This window comes from Phaseolus vulgaris, chromosome 3 (genome assembly GCF_000499845.2).
Source record: "Phaseolus vulgaris cultivar G19833 chromosome 3, P. vulgaris v2.0, whole genome shotgun sequence".
Classification (NCBI taxonomy): domain Eukaryota; kingdom Viridiplantae; phylum Streptophyta; class Magnoliopsida; order Fabales; family Fabaceae; genus Phaseolus; species Phaseolus vulgaris.
The window spans coordinates 45,773,826-45,796,865 of NC_023757.2; the positions used below are offsets into that span (position 1 = coordinate 45,773,826).

General features: G+C 32.6%; 3 protein-coding genes and 1 long non-coding RNA gene across 4 annotated transcripts; 2 read left to right on the plus strand and 2 right to left on the minus strand.

The window, feature by feature from the left end:
• The first annotated feature begins 3,961 nt into the window (after positions 1 to 3,961).
• Positions 3,962 to 6,910, plus strand: LOC137808142 (probable serine/threonine-protein kinase PBL19). Its single transcript, XM_068609106.1, has 4 exons — positions 3,962 to 4,752; positions 5,258 to 5,518; positions 5,685 to 5,807; positions 6,213 to 6,910. The coding sequence occupies exons 1-4, from the start codon at positions 4,429 to 4,431 to the stop codon at positions 6,639 to 6,641; spliced, it is 1,137 nt and encodes a 378-aa protein (XP_068465207.1). The 5' UTR covers positions 3,962 to 4,428; the 3' UTR covers positions 6,642 to 6,910.
• Positions 6,911 to 10,311: 3,401 nt separating this feature from the next.
• LOC137808143 (uncharacterized) lies at positions 10,312 to 12,623 on the plus strand. The gene is made up of 2 exons (XR_011080673.1): positions 10,312 to 10,460; positions 10,544 to 12,623. It is a non-coding gene; the product is annotated as an uncharacterized lncRNA (long non-coding RNA).
• On the minus strand, positions 11,721 to 14,877 carry LOC137808141 (beta-amylase 3, chloroplastic). The gene is made up of 4 exons (XM_068609105.1): positions 14,125 to 14,877; positions 13,611 to 13,821; positions 12,924 to 13,034; positions 11,721 to 12,749 (listed from the first exon to the last, which is right to left on the minus strand). Exons 1-4 carry the CDS (start codon positions 14,655 to 14,657, stop codon positions 11,958 to 11,960), a joined length of 1,647 nt encoding a protein of 548 aa, XP_068465206.1. The 5' UTR covers positions 14,658 to 14,877; the 3' UTR covers positions 11,721 to 11,957.
• A 4,290-nt stretch (positions 14,878 to 19,167) lies between these two features.
• Positions 19,168 to 22,636, minus strand: LOC137808144 (uncharacterized). Its single transcript, XM_068609107.1, has 8 exons — positions 22,383 to 22,636; positions 22,209 to 22,286; positions 22,067 to 22,129; positions 21,919 to 21,978; positions 21,323 to 21,382; positions 20,487 to 21,089; positions 19,912 to 19,983; positions 19,168 to 19,609 (listed from the first exon to the last, which is right to left on the minus strand). Exons 1-8 carry the CDS (start codon positions 22,500 to 22,502, stop codon positions 19,376 to 19,378), a joined length of 1,290 nt encoding a protein of 429 aa, XP_068465208.1. The 5' UTR covers positions 22,503 to 22,636; the 3' UTR covers positions 19,168 to 19,375.
• Positions 22,637 to 23,040: the final 404 nt, after the last annotated feature.

Below are 23,040 nucleotides of genomic sequence, written 5' to 3' on the forward strand. Positions count from 1 at the left end.
TCTTGCAAATCTTTTTGTTTTGGTTTAATCGATGTCCACATTGCTGCTCTCTGTCACGCATGGATCCATCAGCTCATGAATGGTTTTGGGGATTATTTTATTGCTGAGACTGAGACAATCTATTTGGTTGCAAAATTATTTTTTTAGGTGGTTCCTGTCTTCTAGTAGCTGCTTGCATGACTTTTGATAAGAATGATATTTTTGACGTTGACTGAGGATCCTTGTAGGGACTAGGGACTGTGGTCCATTTGTGGTCATGAGTCGAAAACCTTTTTTCTAGGTGACAAATTTACTGTCATTCATGTGCCAACTATTCGTGTCGTGATTGGTACTGCATTATATATATAATACAACACAAATAAATTAGAATATGAATTATTGATTCCCATTTACTATTTGAATTTCTTATTTACTTAAAAAAGTTAAAATCATATGATAATAATAATGATAACACGGAATCCGTATAATACTCTCATAAAAAAAAGCTATACACAAAAAATAAAATCATTATTAGTTGTTAGAATTTTTTGCTTGGCACAATCTTTATTTAAGAAAAAAATATGTCAATATAAAAAATATTATGAGTTTACGTCAATGGTATCATATGCTATATTAATAATACTGTGCACCAATCTTATTAACAAATGAATCATATAAGTAAAATTTTCTCTTAATATAATGCACTGTATTATTAATGAAAATTGACAGTATTTATACTAATGATTTATTTTTCTTAAATAAATAGTTATACTAACATACCAAAGTTGAATAACTATTTTTCTATGATATAACTTATTTAATTGATCAAATGAGGGTTTAGTTTAATTTAATTTTTAAAAAAATATTTTTTATATTATATTTTAAATTAAGAAAAATAGTTATCTACTAAAAAGATATTTGAATTCAACATATTCCTAAATTTTGGAACGATAGAAAATTTTGTAGACCGTGAGAAGGTATTCATTGAAGTCACTTTCATTTTGGTCCCCAATATATTAAACAAGTAGTATAAAACATATACTAAAAAACCGTACGGACATCTGTCATATCAAATTTTGAACCATAAATCTTTTTTGTTATGCAAAACTTCTTAGGAGCAATGCACTTATTCTTATGTGGTTTTGCTTACAATTATTTTTCATATGTTTCTTAATAATTAATTGAATATGTTTTTTTAAATAAAATTATTTGTTTGGATAAAAAAAAATTACTCTTGGCTCGTATTTCTAATGTAAGATTATTCCTCCAATAGAAAATAGTTTCACATGCTTTTATTTTTCATTACCTTAATTCTTGATTTGTAAGCTTATTCCTTTAGTTGTTTGCTTGATTGTTGATCACTAACTTATATACTTACTTATTTTAGACTTCCTTGAACACTTATTTTAATTATAATAAAACTTAATTAACTTACTTAATGTTGTGTTTTTTTCCTCTAGTTGAAGGAGTTTTTATGTAAAATTCTTAAGATCTCCTAATTTAGTTGTACTATGTAATGATATCATACATTTATTAAAATTCTTCACACAAATTATAGTAATTAAAGAGATTTATTATCTTATGCTACTCATTACATGCTATCGTATGATTTTAAAACCATTCTGCTCAAAAGGACCAAACTATGATAACACAATATTGCAAGCCATTTGATCATCAATAGAGAAAGCAAGAAAAATAATGTTAATGGTTAAAATTCCAAATAGATATAAAATTGTTTAGTTCAACTATATTGATAAGTAAAAGGTAGATGTATTTTTCATTACTTATTAACGAATATGAGTATGATGTATCCAAATTCCTAAATATCTACAATCTATTACCATTAAAAAACACACACACACACACACATATATATATATATATATATATATATATATAAATTTTTGCTTATTTTTGTTTGGATAGGTATTTTTTTAACATGCAGCAAGATAAATTCTCACACAGAGTGATCCAAAGTAATTGTATTCTTGGTCTGATTGGATCAATACACAGCATCATCTTTTTACTACTTTTAGGTGCATGACATTCTTGAAAAGTGAAAAAAAAATATCAACCAATATTTGTTATTATTTAATCATTCTATATTCTTGTGGAATATTTTTTAAAAATTAATATATGCTAAGAGTTAACATAATATTTTAAAATATAAATTGTTTATAATCAACAATAAAAGAATACTATATGAGGGTCTTTTTTTCTTCTAAACTTTGGCTTTTCCCAAAGTGACGATAATCCAAAATTCAGTTTGACCTAATTCAAAATCCAAAAGAGTTTACCAATATAAAAGGTGAAAGCAGACCAATAAAAAATTGAAAAGTCAAACATAACATGAATGTAGTTTTTACTTGTACAAATTAACATTATTTAGTTCATTATATATTTAGTTTTTAAATCTCATTCACAGTGAGAATATAACTTTTGTAGTTTAAAGCGAATTATTATCACTATTATTGACCCTAAAAAGTATCCAAGTAATTTATAATAGTAAAATAATGAGATTTATATTATAGATTGTAATTTGCAGAACATATTCACTCCAATGAAAACAAGAAAAGGAAAAAAAAGAACAAAATAATAGCACTATGCAGCAGAAAGTATTGATTATTGATTCTCCAACGGTACCGATAAAAGATTTTTTTTTCAAGAATTAAATAGTTCATGATTTATACTGCTAAAGTCACTGCTGGCCACAATACTACTTTCAAAACAAAATTTACAATTCTTGAACAGAAGTACTCTATCGTCAACTTTTGACATTATTTACATCGACCCATATAAGGTAATTATTAATGTCCACTTTTAAAAGATATGAGATTATTCACGTTAACTCTTAAGTTATATAAAATCATTAAATAATAATGAAATTTAATTTTTGAAAAATAGAAGTGTTTTGACGTCAATTCTTAGTCTATAAAATTATTAACATCAATTTTTAAATAATATGAAATTATTGATGTCAAGTTTTAAAAGATAAAAGATTATTGACGTTAACTCTTAACTTATATGAGATTATTAAATAATAATTAAATATAATTCTTAAATAAAATGTATTTTTAACTTTTAATTTATACGATTATTTACATTGATTTATAAACAATATAAAATTATGAAGGCGATTATTAAAATATATGAGATTATTGTTGTTAACTATGAGATTATTATTCAGTAATTAAACATATTATTTATTATAAGGGACGAGATTATTAGAGTTACTTTCAGTGTTATAAAAATATTATTTGGCGAAAGTTGGTGATGTCTCCAACACAAATTCATTGATCTCTTTCATAATCGCATTTTGAAACTTGCGCACATTCTTCCTATGCAGTTCAAAGATCACATCATAAATCATGGTAATTTGAAGACACAGAAATTTAGGAAAACATGACAAGAAAGAAAAAATAATAACTTTTATAAAGAGAAACTTTTAATGCACATCTTTTTCTTTGCTCTATCTTTCACCAGTAAATCAAAATTTGTAATATATTTTGTTAAAAGCATAAAGTAAACTCCATGCTTCAAATACTAAATTATATGTCTCATTGTAAATAACATATCGATTTGCAATTCAACCTTTATGCATGCAACATGTCTTGTTATTCAGAATTAAGGATGAAAAAAAATTTACTTATAATTTGGGGAGAGAAACTCCTACTAGTATATAATAAAAACATCTTACTTACAATTTTCTTATATTTTGATACATTATATGTGTGAAGATTTTACACAGATAATAGATTATATTTAATCACAAACAAATTAATGATAAACTCAACCTAATTTTATTTAAACTGTGAACTAAACAAACTAAATTAAAAGTATAATTCAATTTAGATTGTATATTTTTTTTTTGTTGATTAGTTATATCAAACCTAGTTTGAGAGTTTCAGTCAAAGAGATACAAAGGTTGTGCCCGTGATATTGGGCATGAAGAAAAGGACAGAATGAACACATTTTGTGAGTTACGAAATTAAAGATAGACATGACAAAGGAAGGTATGAGACACGACCCAATTTTTTGTGAGTCAAGAAAAAAAAAAGTACTTGTTAATTCCAGCTATCAGACACACAGACACAAAAAATCACCTTAACCTTTGAAAGGTCTTTCTTTGTTGGTCTTTTGGTCTTTCTTCCACACACACACAACGTCGTTAACCCGCTTTACTCCTGTCATCGTCTCTCTCTCCCCCACGCGGATGTGTTTTTCTTATTACTTTCATACCTTCTTCTTCTTCATCGTTCCCATTCAATACATTTCTTTCACTTCACGGAAGCTAACTTTTTTCCCTTTTCATATCTCTTGTTCCTTATCATAATTCACCATTCACATATATAATCAAGGTCCCATTTTCTCATCTGGGTCATCAACTTAATTATCTCTTCCTCTTCTTCTTCTGATCATTTCCCTTCTCCTTGGTTTGATGGTGAGAAGATGAAGTGTTTCTTCTTCAAAGACAAGTGTAAATCCGCCCCCGAATTGCATAAGAAGAAAAACCCCGCCGTGAACCGCGCCGCCAACTCCACCGGCTCCCTATCTTCGCCCAAGAGCGTGAAGGACTTGTACAGAGAGAAAGAGAACAGCTTCAGAGTTTTCACTTTGCAAGAGCTCAGAGATGCTACCCAAGGTTTCAATAGGACGCTCAAAATTGGAGAAGGGGGGTTCGGGAGTGTGTATAAAGGATCCATCAGACCCTCCGATGGACAGGGTGATCCATTTCCAGTAGCAATCAAAAGGCTCAACACGCGTGGCTTCCAGGTATACATGCTTCTTTTTCCTTCCTCAATTTCTCTCTTTTCTGTTGCTTTTCTTTAAAGATTTGGCTCCTATGATCATTATTACTATTACTCTCTTTTTCTTGCAATAGTTAACTGTTACGTTTGACCCTAGTCAACTTTATTTTATTGATGGTGGGTTATAGTTTTATTGTTTGTCATACCGTGTTCTCCTGAAGGAAAAATCTTATGCTTTGGGATCCAAAACTGATAGTGCACAATTCTTTACAGCTCGGTGCAGTGAGCACAAGAATAGTTGTAAGATATTTCTATAAAAAAAATAGCTATGAGATATTTGCAACTACATTGTTGTCTGTTTGATGTCATAAAAAATCAGATAATTATTTCTGCGTATGACATAAATGATCCAGAAGCACAGCAAGTGCTTGGCTTTTGTTTTTTTATTTGCCACTGAATTATCAAAATATGTGTTTTCTACGTTTCTAATGTACCTCCATTCTTATGGTTGTTATTTTTTTGTTACAAAGGGTCATAAAGAATGGCTTGCTGAAGTTCAATTTCTTGGCATTGTTAATCACCCAAATTTGGTTAAGCTTTTGGGGTACTGCTCCGTGGATGGAGAAAGAGGAATCCAACGACTGTTGGTGTACGAGTTCATGCCCAACGGGAGCTTGGAGGATCACCTATTCAATAAAAGTTTACCATGCATGCCTTGGAAAACAAGATTGGAGATTATGCTTGGTGCTGCTCAAGGATTAGCTTATCTCCATCAAGGACTGGAAATTCAGGTACCTCAAAAGTCCCATACTTTCCAAAAGTTGAGATGATATACTTGTCATTTCATTCAACTTTGTTACATGCCATTTTTGTATTTAGCATTTTCCCATGTAAACTTTAATCGTAAATCTGAGTTCCTGTCTTTGGAGGTAATCTTTTCATTTTTATGTCGAGAAGGTGATCTACCGAGATTTCAAATCTTCAAATGTTCTATTGGATGCGGATTTCCATCCAAAGCTCTCAGATTTTGGTCTTGCTAGAGAAGGACCACAAGGTGATCAGACTCATGTATCCACTGCGGTAAGTTCACTGCAGATAGTTAATGCCTCTTTCATATTTCAAGGCACCTAATTGTGGGAACTTAACATGCATACACTCATTATGCACACCTCTACTAAAGCTGGTTTGGTGATTTAACCTTAGCTGACCCCTTAAGATGTGATTTTAGCAACATGGCTATGATCGTATCAAAGGTTTTAAATTTGTAATGCTAGTCACATTTTGTTATGTTATTTGATATTGTGGATAATAAGACTGATGTGACTACAACTGCGGTCATGAACACCTTCAAAAGGAATAGTCGAAATTGCCGTCGCACACCGTATTTGAAGACCTTGTCCTATCTGTTCATTACAACAACAAAAGTTATGAACTCATGACCAATGATTTGTCCTTATTTATATTTTTGTATTCTTTGGTTATTAGGTGGTTGGAACACAAGGGTATGCTGCACCAGAGTACATTGAAACGGGTCATCTGAAAGTTCAGAGCGACATGTGGAGTTTTGGTGTAGTGCTGTATGAGATCCTCACAGGAAGAAGATCACTGGAAAGAAACCGTCCCTCAGCAGAACAAAAGCTTCTAGATTGGGTCAAACAGTACCCTGCTGACACCAGCAGGTTCGTGGTGATAATGGATCCACGTCTCAGGAACCAGTATTCTCCCCAAGGAGCTCGCAAAATAGCCAAGTTAGCGGATAGTTGCTTGAAGAAGAATCCAGAAGATAGACCATCCATGAGTCAGATAGTGGAAGCCTTGCAGCAAGCATTGCAACATTCAGAAACTTCAAACTCTTCTCAGGACATTGCTGAATCCTCCTCATCCCGGTCTAAATTGGTCAGAAAAAGTAAATAGTGAGTTTTGTTTTTTTGGAGGATCAAGAACTCCTGGGAAACTCACTATTTTAACCATCTCTTCTTATTTACCACCATCCACATGTTCTCCTCAATATTGAAAGTCAATTTTGGGTATTTTTGGTTCTGGTTCGTTTGCCCATTTCAAACAAAACCAAGTCATTTCTTGCTTTTTCAACTATTGGCTTAAATACACCTTGATTGTACGAAATTTTCAATTAATAAAATTATTCTTTACTTCAGAGAAAATATAAGAGAAAATATAAGGATGTGGATGGTCTTTATTCTCACAAGCAATAGCAGGACTAATTGAAATGATTTGTTTAGCCAAGTCAAATTAGAAAATAAAATAATTTAACAGGTAATATATATTATAATAAAACAAAAAACAGAAAATGTTTTCTAAGATCAAATAATAGTACTTTAAAGAAAAAAAGAACAAGATTTCTTTTTGTCTTTGTGTCTTCTAATTTCATGAAGAAAAGTAGAAGAAACGCACGGTGTACAGGTGAAAAGTCTGTTCCGGTAGAATGACACATGCACTTTTGAAAACAGGTGTAAGTGGTGTAGGCGTTTCTGCAACTAGTGAGGATTTTCATTGTCTAACTAAACCCATTTAACTTTTATTAATAGAAAATTAGAGCCTTAATGACTTAAGTTCTGTCGTAATCAATTTGAATATATTAATATTTGTATTCCTGTTATTCTGAGTTTGATTAGGGATCCGGGAAGATGAATAAAATAAATTAATGGTTTCTTGTAGAAAGAAAGTAGGTGTAATAAATGAATTTGTATTGAAGGGGCATACCGACTTTGACTTGAATGGTTAGAATATTATATTAGATTAACTATAAGACCGTCTAGTTCTTGAAAGGTTGTAGGGAAATTTGGTTTGGGTAAGTCCACAAACAAACCATGTTCGGTAAAGTTATTAAATTAAATCTATGGCATAATAGGATGATGCAAACGTGAGCATTGTTGTGATGTAGGCTGCAAATGTTTGTGGGAGGAAGTTGATAGGAAGATGAGAGATAGGAATTATTAATGCAGAGGTAGGACATGCCTTTCCCATTTTCCTTACTGTCATCAAACTTCTTTATAAAAGCTCCTCCATAATTACCATTTCAATCTTCTAAACCCCACCTTGGTTGGATCCCTTTACTTTTTCAACGTCAAACTTTATATTGTTTTGTTTCTATTGAGATGAACTAAGAGAGGTAACTGGATGGACAAAATGTTCTTTAAAAAATAAGTTTTTAGATTTTTGATGGGAAGAGTCCGGTCGGCAACAATACAAAGATGATATGTTGTAACAATACGAGAATTAAGAGTATAAAATAAATATATTGTATTTCTTCGAGAATGAGAATTTATTGAGAGTTTTTGATCATGATGGGATTATTTTTTTTGCTTTTTACTAAAATGGGATCTCTTTAAAAAAAATTACAAATGTAGGCAAGTCGTGCCAATAAAATTAAAAAAAAAATTATAACGTGGCAGAAGTCGTGCCAAGTTGACACGACTTCAGTTTGACAAGGCAAAAGTCATGCATAGTCGTGTCTAATTGGGACGATTTGTGCATATGAAGTTGTGCCGAATTGGCACGACTTGCCTAAATTTGTAATTTCTTTTAAACAGACCCCGTTTTGGTAAAAAGCAAAAAAAATAACCCTATGATGGTCAAAAATCCATTTATTGATCTCTTAGATGGTGATCTTTGGTTTGATGTGTCATTAATGTTCATGAAAGCTTAGTTACAGAATGTGCTTAGTGTCCAAACTCTTTCATCTTTCCATCCATAGATAGGTACATATTCAGTTTGTAAAAAAAGTTCATAAGTTAGCTGAATATTTCTATATTAGTACTATACTTAAATGGATGTGGCACAATATTTTTAAAGAGATAATTATGTATTTGCTCTAGTTTTATTAATATGAGCATTGGTACATAACATAAGAGATGTGCAAGATGACCTATGTAGCAAGGCAGAAAAGAGAGAATATATATAAATAAGAATCCCCATGCTATATGGGTGGGGAAATAAGAACCCCATGCTACCTAGAAAGCCAAATAATGAGTAATGCAGAAACATAATGCATGCAAGTTGCAACTGAATCAACAAAATGACAGAAGCATGCCACCTAGGGAATTTGCTTTGACTAGCTTTGTTGTACTGAAGGTCCTACCTTCACTCCATTTAAAGTCATGCATGATCATCCTCTCAAAGAAAACAAGAAGAAAAAAAGATCATGGTAAAAGATCTCCCACAAATATTCTCACTCTTCACCACAAAACCAAGGCTCAAAACGTAAACCTTTCACTGTAATAGTCGCAATTCCTTACGAGTTTGTTCAAAATTCTTTTCAGAACAATTGTCTTCTAAGTTTCTAATAAGTTTCCTCCAAAGTCAAACAAATGACAAATTAATCTGACGTAATATCTGAAGAAAAAATAGTTAAAATATTAATATTTTAGGATATATAATAGATTTATTTTCAATCTAATATATTTACATTACTATTATTTTTTTACATTCATTCTGTAACTCTATATTATTATTATTTTATTAAAAAGATAATTGCTATGTAGAAGTATTTAATGAATAATAGTGTAGAGTGATAATATTTAAAAAATAAATAAATAAAACTAACAATAATTTATTAAATAGTTAAGTGATTGTATTTACTGTTTGAAAGTGTCAAAGATCACTATTTCTTTTATGGGTGTCAAGGAATCAATAGCCTTCAAAAAAATAAGTTTAAAGATTTTTTATTAATATATTAAGAGACGGTTGTTAAGTGGATAATTTTAGAAGGACATGTCAAGCTATATTATTTTTAATTAAAGTTTGTTTGACATTTGTCTTTTTCTTTGATACTATTTTACACTTCTTTTAATAATAAATATTATATTTAATTAAAAAAAATAAAATTTTAAATAAAATAATATTATTTTTTGTTATGAGGTGAGAGTGTGAAAAAAAATTAGAGTAACAAAGTATTATTTTTCATATTTTTTTCTTTAAATGGTGATATTTTCACATCACCAAAAAAACACAATTTAATAACTTAATATGTTAATATTTTAGTCATTTTTTAACTTTCAGTACTAATATGTTATATCTTATTAACATAGGTTATTGAAAACAAGTGTTTTTATTTTATTTTAAAAGATGTCAAAATATTTCTTTAATATATTATTAATATGATGTATTTTGATATTATATTATTAATGTGAAATATATATTAACCCTTGACCAAAATATAACATCAATCAATATTAATAACCTTTGTAATATTTTGCATATATTTATATTAAATTTTGAATTGATGTAGACAAATCTTACTTTTCACTTTTGTAAAAAAAAAACATTACTAAGAATAAAAAAGATGGGTACGTGGGTAAGATACCACTATAATAAATTATGAAATATTAATTAATTTTTAAAAAATAATTAATTATTATATGAATGAAATTAAATATTATTTTATAAACTAAAAATTATTAATATTTATAATAATTTCTATCGTTAGTTAAAATTTGTAAAATAATTTTTAAATACTATTCAGTGACTAATTTAGAATCTAAGTTTTTAAAATTGCCTTCTGAAATTGGATAATACTGAGTTGGGCCTGGCGATGTTGAAGGCCCAGGTTGAAGGACGGTGTAATAGAATTGGAGTGATGTGTGAGTGTGGTAACTGAAGATTGTGGAGTGAAGTGTGGTAACTGAAAAAGGAAAGAGAAGGTTGAATGGAGAAGAAGCTTACTCTGGTTCAGACCATTGCTACTGCAGGCGTGTTCTCCGCCATTTCATTCTGGTAATCCTATTCAAATTCATTCTTACTCACTCCTAATTCTGTTATAATCACTTTTCTCACATTCCTCGCTTTTCTCCTCTCAGGTATGGCTTCATGTTTGGTAGAGAATCGTCTCGCAAAGAGCTCTCTCACCTAATCGAAGATCTTCGCCGCGGAAACCCTCCATCCCCCTCTTCCTCTTCCTCACATTCTTGATTCGATTAAGCTATCTCTTTCAATTCAATTTCAGTAATTACGCTCTGTCTCTTATAAACTCACCTATTTTCCCCAACAATTTTGTAATCTAGTGGTTTAGGTTGGGGTTGCTTCTCAATCCTTCAATCTGCACAAACAGCTGCACCTTTCCTTATATATTACGCTGTTCAATCATCTCTATCTCTACTATTTCAGAGAATCAGGTAAAAAAAGTGCCTGGATTCATTCGTTTTATAATTTTTGTTGAATCCCTTCGCTTACTCATAGTTTGACTCGGTTGTTTACCTAATGCTTCGACTATTTTCCTTATTAGTTTCATGTTTTCTATTTTATTGCGGTTGTATAAGAGAGAAAGAGATGCAAATTTATTTTGCATGGATTTCTTATTGTTAGTTATATTAGAAACAAGCTTTCTTTGTTTTCAGGAGGACCATATCCTCAGGATCTAAATCTCAACAAAATATGTATTACTCTATTTAAACCTTAGATTAATTAATGTTTTAGACAGCAAACTCCTTTACACATTGGTTGGTGCAGTTATTAACTTACTATGACTGAGATGGATTCTCTGATGTGAGATTTTCACGTGACATTGCCTTTTATAAATCCGTTTGAAGTCATTAACTTTAAATACACAATGCCTGTTAAAATTTGCTAAAATCAGGAGAGAGAGAGAGAGGTGCAAAATTTCCACCAAGTAATGTCGTGTAAATTCAACTTTACAGGAATTTGTCTTTGGACTAATCTGATATCTTCCAAAATTGTTGATAAGCCTATTTATAAATTGTTTCCTGAATAGTTAGAAAATTGTTGATACACCTCTTGCTATTTTACTGGTTTCTTCTTGGCATAATGTTATTTTTGTTGTAGCAAAGTTGTCATTGATTGAATCTTGAAACACAACAGTGATGTTCAAATAATGTTGGGAGATTTTTCTCTTTCGACATTGACATTTACTTACTTTATACTGATGTTAAAGAATGAGAGAAACCAATGACATTTGTGAATTTTTGTAGATGTGTTTCTGGGGATTAATTAATCAAATTAGAAGTGACAAACAGAGCATAGAGAGACAATATCAGTATTATTGGGTTTATAACGTAAGCAGACTAAGTATTTTTCTCCATTTGTAGTTGGAGTTATAAATATTAGCATGAAATAAAATAATATGTTCTCGATCATCTCAGGTGTTGGCATGGTATATGCCAGAGTTCTCTCTCATTTTTCTTCTTTTTCTATAAAAAATATACTATGTTGCTTTAAACTATACACCAAGATGCCTGAGCTTGGTATTTTATACGTTTACACAAGAACAGCCTCTTTTGTGTGCTTCTCCTGTGTTGATTTGATGTGCCCAACATAAAGATCACTCCCATGGGAATCAGATGCCGGAAGTCTCTCTGTCCTACCACCTTCAGACATGCTTCTTACAAAATCCACTAGGTGCCGCCAGTTATCACCTTCAAACAACCTCTTGTTCATTCTTAGATAAGTGAATGCTGCCAATCCGTTGCTAGATTCCGATTTACTTGTTGACAAAACTTGAGCATATGCATCTGCATCATATCTCTCCAATGCGTTTTCTCCAGCAAGTTCTGCTCTAGCTGTTGTTGTTGCCATCTTCACCTGCCGAACCAACCCTTCAGGTGAGCAGTTAGCAAAGTCAGGCTGCTCTCTGTCTTTCATTTCCATGCAGGTGAAATTGAAGACAACTCCATGTTTTGCCAGCATTCTGGCTATGGGCATATACCCATCGTTATTCCGCGTGTTATAGTAGCCAGCAGTTAGTTCAGCTGCGTGTGACCTTGCTCTGTAGTGCCAATGGATTCCAGCAACTTTCCCTGATAGTTTGACCCCTGATGTATGGAATATTCCTTGGGCTGATACGAGAATCTTCTCACCATGTTCTAGCAATTTGCCAGAGTACCACTCTAGAAAGAACCGTCCATATTCAGTGTTCCATGTCCCTTCCCTTTTGAAAAATCCAGTATCCTCAGGAAATTGATTGTACTGGCCAGAGTCATGGGGTCCACCTCCTCCCCATTCTTTCTTTCCAATGGCCTCGGCTGCTGCTGCCAAGGAGGCTTTCATATACTGCACGACAAACAAGTCATTTTAGTCCCTAGATATTTTTCAAATTTTTCTATCTTCAGTGTAATATCCTCGTGATAAGTTCATTGGGACCAATGGTTACGAAACCTTGCCAACAAAATCATGCTTTTGGATTAATGTACAAAAGAAGTTTAAATTAATGCCTATTTAAAATACCTTGTCATAACATTGGAATTCTCCAATTCCGGGAAACCTCCAAGTTCCATTTGTTTCTGGATATGATGGATATCTCAGTTCTCCACATGGACCCATGCCAACTTGTATTTCCTGCAAAAATATTGATTTTATATATTCAATTTTCGTTTAATGCAGAGTGATGCGAAAAAATACGTGGAAATGGCAACGTATCAAACATCAAGTTCCAAGATCCCCTTTTTACGTCTATTAACTAAAACCACCTGGATAGGCCCCAAATGTTTTCAAGTTTACACCGTTGTTATTCTCAGACTCTCTTTGAATAAGTTTCTCTGTAAGTATTTATAACAGAAAAAGAAAGAAAGAAAAAACCTTTTCTCATAAAGTTAAAATTGCCTCAAGCGAAACATTTAACTAGTCAAAAAAATAATTTTAACTCGGGCAATTTTAATTTAAGGGGGTTTATCTTTTTTCATTCTTTCTATAAGTGCTCGTAAAACCTCGAAACAAATCTTAACACTTCTAACACGACTTAATTGTAAATCTCTGTATGTTGCCTGACTCCGAAATTGTTGAACATGGATCACGCATTTTAAGGAATGGCAACACAATTTTATAATTTTATTATACGGCTAATTCTGTATTCTATATCAGCAGTATCTATTTGTAAGTGCAAGAGTTCGCAGCATTAGTTACTGAATTGCTTACCACGATAACACTGCCTAAGTAATCTTGGAATCTGTCACGAAAGCTTCTCATGTAGTCGGCGTACACTTGGAGGGGAGTCCTTCCTCTTAGAATAGGAACTGAATCACAGCCTAATGAGATGTACTCAGGATTCCTCCTCCCTGATCTGTCTGTGTAAACCAGGTCAGGGTTCTTGCTGATTTCTTCCTGCACCCATGGTGGTAGAGGAATGCTGAAAAATAAAATGCAACACAAAAAGATAATTGTCACACTTGGCCTTGGTCCCCGTAACAGACTAAATTAGCTCATATCATGTTCAGATTTGAAAATGTAACAGTAGCGCTTCCTTTTATTTAACCTTTAAATGTTTTGCTTTCCTGTCACTCACTGTTTCTCCACAGCACGGAATAATTGAAATAAATTAAAAAAGGATTACGCGCTTGCTTGATTTGAAAACATAAATTTACAACTAGGAGGGGCAAATAAAAAAAAATGAACTTTCAAAATCAACACATAAAAGCAAATAATCTGGTACCTGCAAGTGTCTCCAACATTTCCCCCACACTGATGGAAAGACATAACAACTTGAAGCTTCAAACCATGCATTTGTACCATCTGCACAAGCTCAGCATAGGGTTCCCAGTTGTACTTCAAAGGCCCGTCCTTTTCCACCAAACCCCACCACGCATCCACCATTACGCCTTCCACTCCTGCACTCTTCAGGGCCATCAAACTTGCATTCATTGCTCTGGGTTTATTCAAGCTTCCTCCCATTGTTACAGTGTCTAGTGGCAGCATCACATACACAGGTACTCTCTTCGAACCACTCTGACTATGAGCCACCGAAGGAGCATGCACCTTCTCCCATTTTTCGTTTCTCCTTGCTTCAGAGTTGAAGCTGTTGTCGCGTGCGTGGTGTGCCTCTTGCATGGAATTTTTCACTCGGAGACGAAACGATGGTTTAAGCTTTGCAAAACTAAGTATCGCAGGGACATCATCAGAAGTTTTAAGGATTTTGGTTTCCTTCTGATTAATAAAAGAAATTGAAGAACGAAGGGTTAGAGCCATATTTTGAAGGATATGTAGGAACTGCTGAGGATTGTGTGGGTGTATTTATAAGAATGAAGTCGAGCTGGGGAGTTTAACTCGACAACATTGGTGGGCTCTAATTGAAAAGTGGAAAAAGTGCAAAAAATCAAAACTAGTCTGTTCTGTTTGAACCTCGCTGACGTGTTTCCACCTCTTTCAATCTTATCTAACTCAAAACGTATGACCCCCAGTTTTTAGCTGTTTTTTTTATTAGGTGTTTCCTTATATGAGTGCTGTTTGGACCATATTTGGTGTATTTGCCTCCTCATGTTAGTAATTTAGGTTTTTCCTTACTATGTATGACTCGTTAACGCGGAGGATCTAAAAACATATACATTTATTTCATACGTACTTTTTTAATTTATAAATTTTAAGCTTAAACTCCAAAATTATAAAAGCTTAGGTTGGTCACCGTTTCGTTGTATTACGAAGTGAACTTTAAGCTTAACTCAACCCCATAAAATCGGCTCATGAGGTTGAGGTTTGCACCCACTTATATACAATGAAAAAGTTCTAATCTCTAGTCGATGTAGGATCTCCAACACACCCCTCACGCCGAGAATGCCAACTCGTGTGTGAGACTATATATTATGGGTGGTCCGATAGCGGTCCGATAGTGGGTGGTACGATAGGCCCAACACAAACACTCGTAGACTCGAAATGACTATGATATCATATTACGAAGTGGACTTTAAGCCTAACTCAATCTCATAAAACCGGCTAATGAGGTTGAGGTTTGCACCCACTTATATACAATGAAAAGGCTCTAATCTCTAGTCGATGTAGGATCTCCAACACGTTGTTTGATTTTTCACTCATGAATTTTTAGAAGACATTAAGCATAAGATTGCATGTATAAAATTATAGGAAAGGTCTGGTAAAAAGAATTAAAAGAGTGTTCCTTTGTTGATTGATAATAAATTTAGTGTATAGAGTATTGATGGTTTATAAAGTAGTAGATGAAATTAGAAAATTAAAAAAAAAAAAAAAAAAGAGTATTTGGTGTTTAAGATACATTGTGAGAAGATATGATTATGTAGCTTTGGGGTTCTTATTTTATATCCTAAGGAGATTATATTTTCGCTAGAGAAGGGTTAATTAAAGCTGGGAATCCATTAGTGCAGGCTAATTAAGTGTGTCTCGGAAGAACTTCTAATTAGAGCTAAATTAATAATAATTTTAATGGCAAAATATTTGAATGGTAACTAGGGGTATCAGATTGAGTCAATCTGACTCACATAAATTGACTTATCATGTGTTAAATTAAAACAAGACAACTCAATTCTCGAATAATTTTTTTAAAATAAATTTTATTGTAATTAAGTAAGTTGATTCATTTGAGTATAATTTGTTCTCCCATGTTTTATATATTTATCATTGTACAATAAAAATAGATTGACTTGAGTTACTTGTTTATAGTAATACAATGAGAACTTTCACATTTTTCACTAAAATCACAATTAAGAAGTGATATTCCAAAACAATGGTGTCAACCACACAACAGCAGAATTCAAAATAGTAAATAATTATGATAAAATATAATGATAAATAATATAAAAGATTAGATGATAATTACAAGTCATTCACATGTAACATGATTCGACCTTTTAAGTGATAAGATTTAATTTAAATCATATTTAAAATAATTATATTTTTTCAACCTAACCTAACCAGAATGCATTACAAATCTGCTTAGTGGTTTGAGCTTATAGAAGCAAATTGAAGAATAGTAAATACATGTAATCTTGAAAAAAAGATACGATTGTATTTTGGTATGAGGGTTTGTGTAATCATTTCAATGTTATCTCCTTATTTTTATTAAGTTTTGTATTTAATTTCTTACTTGTTTTTGGTAACAATGAAGTAGGAAGGTGAAACAAATTTTATGTCAAAATATTGATATGCTTAATTGTTTATTTTTGTTGCCATGTTGAACGATTTTTTAAATATTTTTAAGGGGTTAGTGTTAATTTTCTTTTATGGTGTTAATTTTTATATTAATTTTCTTATAATTATTTTATAAAGTAATATATTTAAAAAAATCATATTTTAATTTAAAAAATTAATAAGAAATAAATAAATAAAATAATACAGACTATAAGAGAGAGAGAAAGGAAGAGAAAATAAAAATTCAAACAAGCATCATTAATTTTCCTTTATTATCAACATAAAACACACTGTATTCACAAGGTACTTGGAAAGGACCATTGTTCTTTGATACCCGCTGTAAATAGAATGTTTAATTATTTATTTATTTTCCTTTTATGTTATATTGACATATTGGTTGGTGTGATAATTGGTGTAGTTTTGTATTTCTGCCATATGACAAACACCCTTGTCACTGGTTTCTGTCCTATGCCTTTTCCTGCAAACTGGGTTTTCGTGGATGAAAATGTCTCATAATTCAAATATTTTCTTGGTTCTGCTTCACCTTGTTCAGGATAAGAAATGTTGAATGCTCCTTTTGTTGTGAAAACATGTGGTTCAGAGGAAGTCTTTGGTTTCATTAGTCTTGAACCGTTCTTTCCGCGTGTTTATGATAACTATTCTCAATTTTTTCATATCATTTCAGTTTAACATGTGTTTGAGTGATGGACATTAATAGAATTTTAATGTTGACCAATTATGTATAGCCTTTCAAAGTGAATGAGATGTAATACTTGTCATCTGGTAACAATTTTTCTAAGACCTACCACGGACTTTTAATTTTGTGGCTTCATAAAAAGTCCAAAATATGACGCCTAACAGGAAGAATTAAAATGCTCATGAGATTCTCCATTGTTAATATGTTGCACTTTGATGGATTCCTACGTTCCGTGTCAGATGAAACAGAACAAAACAATGTTTTGTGGTACATATTCGGCAATTTTCAAATTGCTTCATGTTTTATGTCCATAAGTTGATCGCACTGAATTGGGTGTAGAATTGGCTAATAAGGTATTGGCAATATTCAAAAGCTTGCACTGTTTTTTTCCTAATGATTTTTGGAAGTGAAGAGTAGTGAGGTTCCATGCCTCCTCCTCCCCTATCCCCACTTACCAGATCAAAACCAAACAAATCTTACACTGCTGATAGATTTCCCATAAGTAATAACAGTACGTGCTTAAAATAACTATACAAATAAAAAATATTGTTCAAGATCTCACATAAACTAAAAATAATATGAAAAAACACATCTCACTTTATAAAAATTTATAAAATTAAATTAGATTTAAGATCCATTTCTTAATAAATATTATTAGTGGGGCACTGGGACTACATGTTAGGAGGAAGAACTTGGTTAACAAATGTACATTGTAGGCGTCAGATGGAACGTGGAAGAATTCAAGTTTGATTTGGAAATCGAGCAAGTTGATCTTGTTTCAGAAATATGATTCGGAATCTTCCAAAATGCTTGATTTTTGATATTTTGTACTCTGCTGTGAAGGGTTATTGAGATGAGCTGTGCGCACGTAATTCATACGACAAAATTTGTGGAGGAAATAGAACCTTATCTTTACGTTTGTCACATTTCCTATATATCTCAACTGAAACAATATTAGATGGAAAAAAAATTGATTAATCAATGACCAAGGGAAAAGGAACATGCAAACAAGTTAGACTTAATTCTTAGTAAGAAGTTAGCATTTTAAGATATGGAAATCTAACATAACATGACAGAAGCCATCGACGTTTGATTTGAAGATTGTTTTTTTAGCACTAGCTTCTCAGGGAGTAAGAAAAAAAGACAGCTTTCTAAAATCCCTCGTGGTGAAATTCACTGATTTCACAAGATTTCTATCCGAAGTTGTCCAAAAGGAAGGGAATCTCTCACTTTCAGAGGAAGGCATTTCAGTTCTTATTTTTTGCATGTGCAAGTAGGAACCATTCTGATTGGTGATGAAGCTAATAAGTTCAGTTCAAATTTAAATGGCAAATGCTGTGAACACGTGGAACCTAACTTTTTGATCAGTATAATCAGTCTCTTTCTTCAAGAGAACCTAATTTCATTGTCGTGATACGAAAAGCTCTTTCTTATGGACAATACTTATTTTATCTATACCCAAAATCGTGGCACAAGCTGCACTCATTGATTACTAGCTACGAGTGAGGTGAGGTAAACACTATATACTTCTTGTTCTCCATTTGCTATACGTCTACACCTGCTTCAACACCTCTTTATCCTTCATTTAATCACACTTGATTTTACACAATTTACTAATCCAATAACTTAGCAATGATTGTTGCTGAACATGGGTGAGCTAATGAATTAAAACTTGGAATTTTCAGAACTTAGCATGAAGTTATGTGTAAAATGTAAAGTGGAACAGTTTTCAAAAATATCTAGAGATCTTTCTAGATATTTTCGTAAGACATAATATCTAGGAAATTGAGATATCTTACGCAAATATCCAGTTCATACATGTATCCAATAAAATTTTCTAGATATTTCAATGTATCATGCATATATCCCCCTCTAAACTTACGCAAGCCAGCAGAATCTGAGATGTTAATAAATAACACATAATAGCATATCGTTAAGGGCTGAAGGAAATAAAATAGTTCTACAATAAAGTATGTACTGCTGTAAATATTCCGCTACCTTGTACTACTTGATCTAATTGGTATTGGTGTCTTTACAGCCATGAACTGTAAGTTCTCATACTAACAAACAATTTCATTGGGAACAAATATTATCATTGCTGGAAACTGAAAATTCAAGAATCTGCAATGGGGAAAACAGATCCAATCTTATTGCCAAAACGATAGCACTTGATATTAACTGCATATGGACCGAGCTGAATGTGGTTATCCTCCCTACCAACATAGAAACACAGGGTATACAAAGCAATTTCAAATTCAGGGCTCACTCCAACCAAAGTGCTTGATAAAGATTTCAGAACACCATTCCATTCAAACTGAATAGTCAGAAGCTGAGATTCCGAGTCAGGCTGCAAGTTATGATGGCAGAGAGCATTAAAAATGAGGGGGTTACAGCATAAAGTATAACAAATGTTTACCAACAAGCCAACATAATCGAGCTAAGTAAAAGATTTTGTGTAATGAAACAGAAAATGAATTAAGGCTTACATTGTTTTAGGAAAAATACTAGTTGCTGTTGAAAAATATTTTCAACATGCTTTGATGTCTACCTAATGATGAGTTTATTACTTTCATGTGATTGGTGCACCAAACTTCTATTTCTCTGCTTGGATTATTGCCAATAAAATAAGCTTAACAAATAGTTACTCACAATTTGTCCCCGTCGACGGGGCAAAATATAGCCCTGATAATCAACTTTCCCCTTTTCTTCTTCAAGGTAAAACTGCCAAAATACATCAACATGTGAGATTGAAAAAGTGACAGAATTACAAGTTCAAATTACAAATTAAAGAAACAAAAAATATCCTTGCAGGCTTCATCTACTTATCAGATTAATGACTTCACAAATAGCAAGAGAGAAAAAACTTAATTATCGGCAAAAAAAAAAATAAAAAAATTGGCAGGTCTGAGTAAGTATTTATAGTTACAACTTGTTATTGGGCAAACTATTGACTATAGAAGACTATTGCAAAGTATTCTTGGCAATTCCAACTGTTGAAGTTATTCATCAAGGAATAACACTAAACTGTGCAACAGTAAACGAATCCACAATAATACAATATTGGCTAGTCAGTGAAACTGGTAATGTCAGAATAATTGCAGAAAGGAGCACCAAATATGACTTCCAATATTATAAATTGGTGCACCTTCAATTTGGCATGAATATGAACAGATAAACAGGTATTAGATATACAAAACAGGCAGAAGAAACATATGAGGTCATACCTGCAGCCAGTTATGGAAGCCAGAAACTTCGTCACTTTGTTTGATTTCTCCAACAAAAACATGTTCAAAAGAAGAAGAGGAGCCAGAGGTGCCACCACGGCCATAAAGGTCAAACCACAGATTGGTCATCATTCTTTTGAAATCTTGGAAACTCCCTGATGCAATTCCCTTGGATGCAAGATACTTGTAAATATATTTAATCGGTGCTGTTCTACTGATTTCTTCTATGAAAGAAGCTTGCTCTTGTCTCTCTTCAGATGTGACTACTTCCTTACATCCTTGATGTGGATTGTAATTATCTAAAAGTGAGAGAAAACGAGCAAATGTAGGCTTTCTGAATACATCATCACTAACCCAAGTAAACAAGTTCCCCTGTGCCATGTCTTCCTTTTGGAAAGCCTTTTTCCCTTCACCACAGTCGATTTCATAGTCTTTGCCAGGTATCAACCGATTTAAATCAAGATCCCAGAGTTTATCACAAGCTCGTGCTAGATCAGCAAGTTCATCTTCTGAGGGCTCCAAACTAGCACCAACTTCAGCCTCATTAGAGTATTCTTGTTCATCAGAAGGTCGCTTGTAGCTCTGCCAATTTTCCTTCGGAACCTACATCAACTTAGTAAGATCCGTCATTCAGATTCAGACAGGGATGAAGCATAAAACATCCAGAACTGGTTAGGTCACAAATTCAGTAACAAAGTTAACATACAGTAGAAAATTCAAAGAAGAATACCTCCAACAACAATATCAACAAAATACAAATTAAAACGATTCAAAACACTGGAAAAACCACATAAGCTTTTATATTAGACATATTGATGAAAATTCAAAAGAAGAACCTTGTGTGTCCGCCTTGGAGGTTTTCCAACAGTCTGCCATCCATCTTGATCTTCATCCACCTGCAAAAAGTAAAAAACGAGTCTCACCTTAATATTTCAATTCAATTTAATAGAAAAAAAAAAATACTTCGCATTGTATACGGCATCACATGGAAAGAAGGCAAAGCCTATCTATTGTCCAGACTTTCTCAACATGTTCAATGCTACCATACTCTCTCTCATGAAGTCACATTCTCAACTACCCAATTCAGTGGAACATTTATCTTATTATTTGAAGAAGAAGAAAAATCTCCCAGGGTCTTTCTCCAACAACAATCTGAAACTGTATCCAGAGACAGAGATAGATCTGAATGAAAGCAAGTGCCAACGGAATGACCATAAGAGCTTAAATTCTTTACATACCGAGCACAAGCAATGCAGCACCAAAATGTAACAAATCTGATAGCACAATCTTTAAAATTTAAAAGATTTAGCACGATCTCTTGAGATATTCAAACACATCATTCATAAACTTTAAAGCTAAGACACAGGCAAGCCATAACTTTCTATGTTCAAAGTGTTAATATTGCAAAGTTTCTACGAGAGGAGGGAGTTACCTTGTGGCCAGTGTTGAAATTTTGAGATTGGCTCTCCTCATGCTGAGGACGGTATTGTTCCTGGTAGAGAATAAGTGTAGTTATATGAAGGGTCTACATATGAGAAGAGTATGGTATTGTGTTTAAGAATGGAGGACAAGTGACTGACATTCACCAGATGAGGCCTGTTGGAAGGTCTGTAACTGTGACTATCCTCTTCTCGCCGTTCTTCCTATAACGATCATAACATTAGCAAACGAGTAAGATTACATATTTTTTGGGGGGTGAGAACAAAGATGAAGAAATGTGACCTTTTGGGGTGAGTTGGACCACTGTGTCTGTTGCTGGTGGTGGTGCTGCTGCCGGTGATGTTGAGGAGGAGGGTGATCCTGCAAAAATAAAGATTGAAATTTGATATTACGAGATCCTGACAAAATAAAAGTTGAAAAATGGGAATGTTGAATTGACATAGTCGAATAGGAAACCTGATCCTGATCGCCGGAGACAAGGTCGGCCCAGGAACGTTCACCGCGTTCTTCTTGGCGATCGTTGTGATCGGCGGCACCGAGAGCAACATCGACCAAGCCCTTGATGAGACCATCCATGATGATGTTGATGATGCTGAGGTTGTGGAAACAGAGACTCAGAGAATGAATCTGAAATGAGTTGGTTGGATAAGACAATTTGAGTTGTCACTGACAGTGGCGGGTGATATAATGATGATAATAATATCAGTAATGATAGTAAGAAGATATAAAACATTTTTTTCTAAACAACTAAATAAAATAATTTAATTACAATTTTGTCCGTAAAATTTGAAATGATTTTATTAGTTCTTTAAATTATTTTTTAAAATAAAATATATTTTAGTTATTTAAATTTAGTAATCATATATTTTAAATTTTGAAAGAGAAAGGCTTTTTTAAAAATCTGAGAAAATAATAAAAAGTAAAATGTGACGAGGATTATCCTAAAGACTAAACCTAAAATCCTAAATAAAAACTAAATTATTCGTATTTAAGCATGATTAAGGGAAATAAAATGAAATGGGATATGGGAGATACATAATTATTGTTTTCTTGAGTTGCCGACATGGATGAGTGGAAGTGGGAGATTTAACGTGATGAAAATGAAAGTCAAAGG

Coding starts and splice junctions, on each gene's coding strand:
- LOC137808142 (XM_068609106.1), top strand. CDS start 4,429: ATGAAGTGTTTCTTCTTCAAAGACAAGTGTAAATCCGCCCCCGAATTG. Junction 4,753..5,257: donor TCAACACGCGTGGCTTCCAG/GTATACATGCTT, acceptor TTTGTTACAAAG/GGTCATAAAGAATGGCTTGC. Junction 5,808..6,212: donor AGACTCATGTATCCACTGCG/GTAAGTTCACTG, acceptor TTTGGTTATTAG/GTGGTTGGAACACAAGGGTA.
- LOC137808141 (XM_068609105.1), bottom strand. CDS start 14,657: ATGGCTCTAACCCTTCGTTCTTCAATTTCTTTTATTAATCAGAAGGAA. Junction 13,035..13,610: donor ACTTAGGCAGTGTTATCGTG/GTAAGCAATTCA, acceptor ATATTTTTGCAG/GAAATACAAGTTGGCATGGG. Junction 12,750..12,923: donor AATTCCAATGTTATGACAAG/GTATTTTAAATA, acceptor TTTGTCGTGCAG/TATATGAAAGCCTCCTTGGC.
- LOC137808144 (XM_068609107.1), bottom strand. CDS start 22,502: ATGGATGGTCTCATCAAGGGCTTGGTCGATGTTGCTCTCGGTGCCGCC. Junction 22,130..22,208: donor GGTCCAACTCACCCCAAAAG/GTCACATTTCTT, acceptor TGATCGTTATAG/GAAGAACGGCGAGAAGAGGA. Junction 19,610..19,911: donor CCCGTCGACGGGGACAAATT/GTGAGTAACTAT, acceptor CATAACTTGCAG/CCTGACTCGGAATCTCAGCT.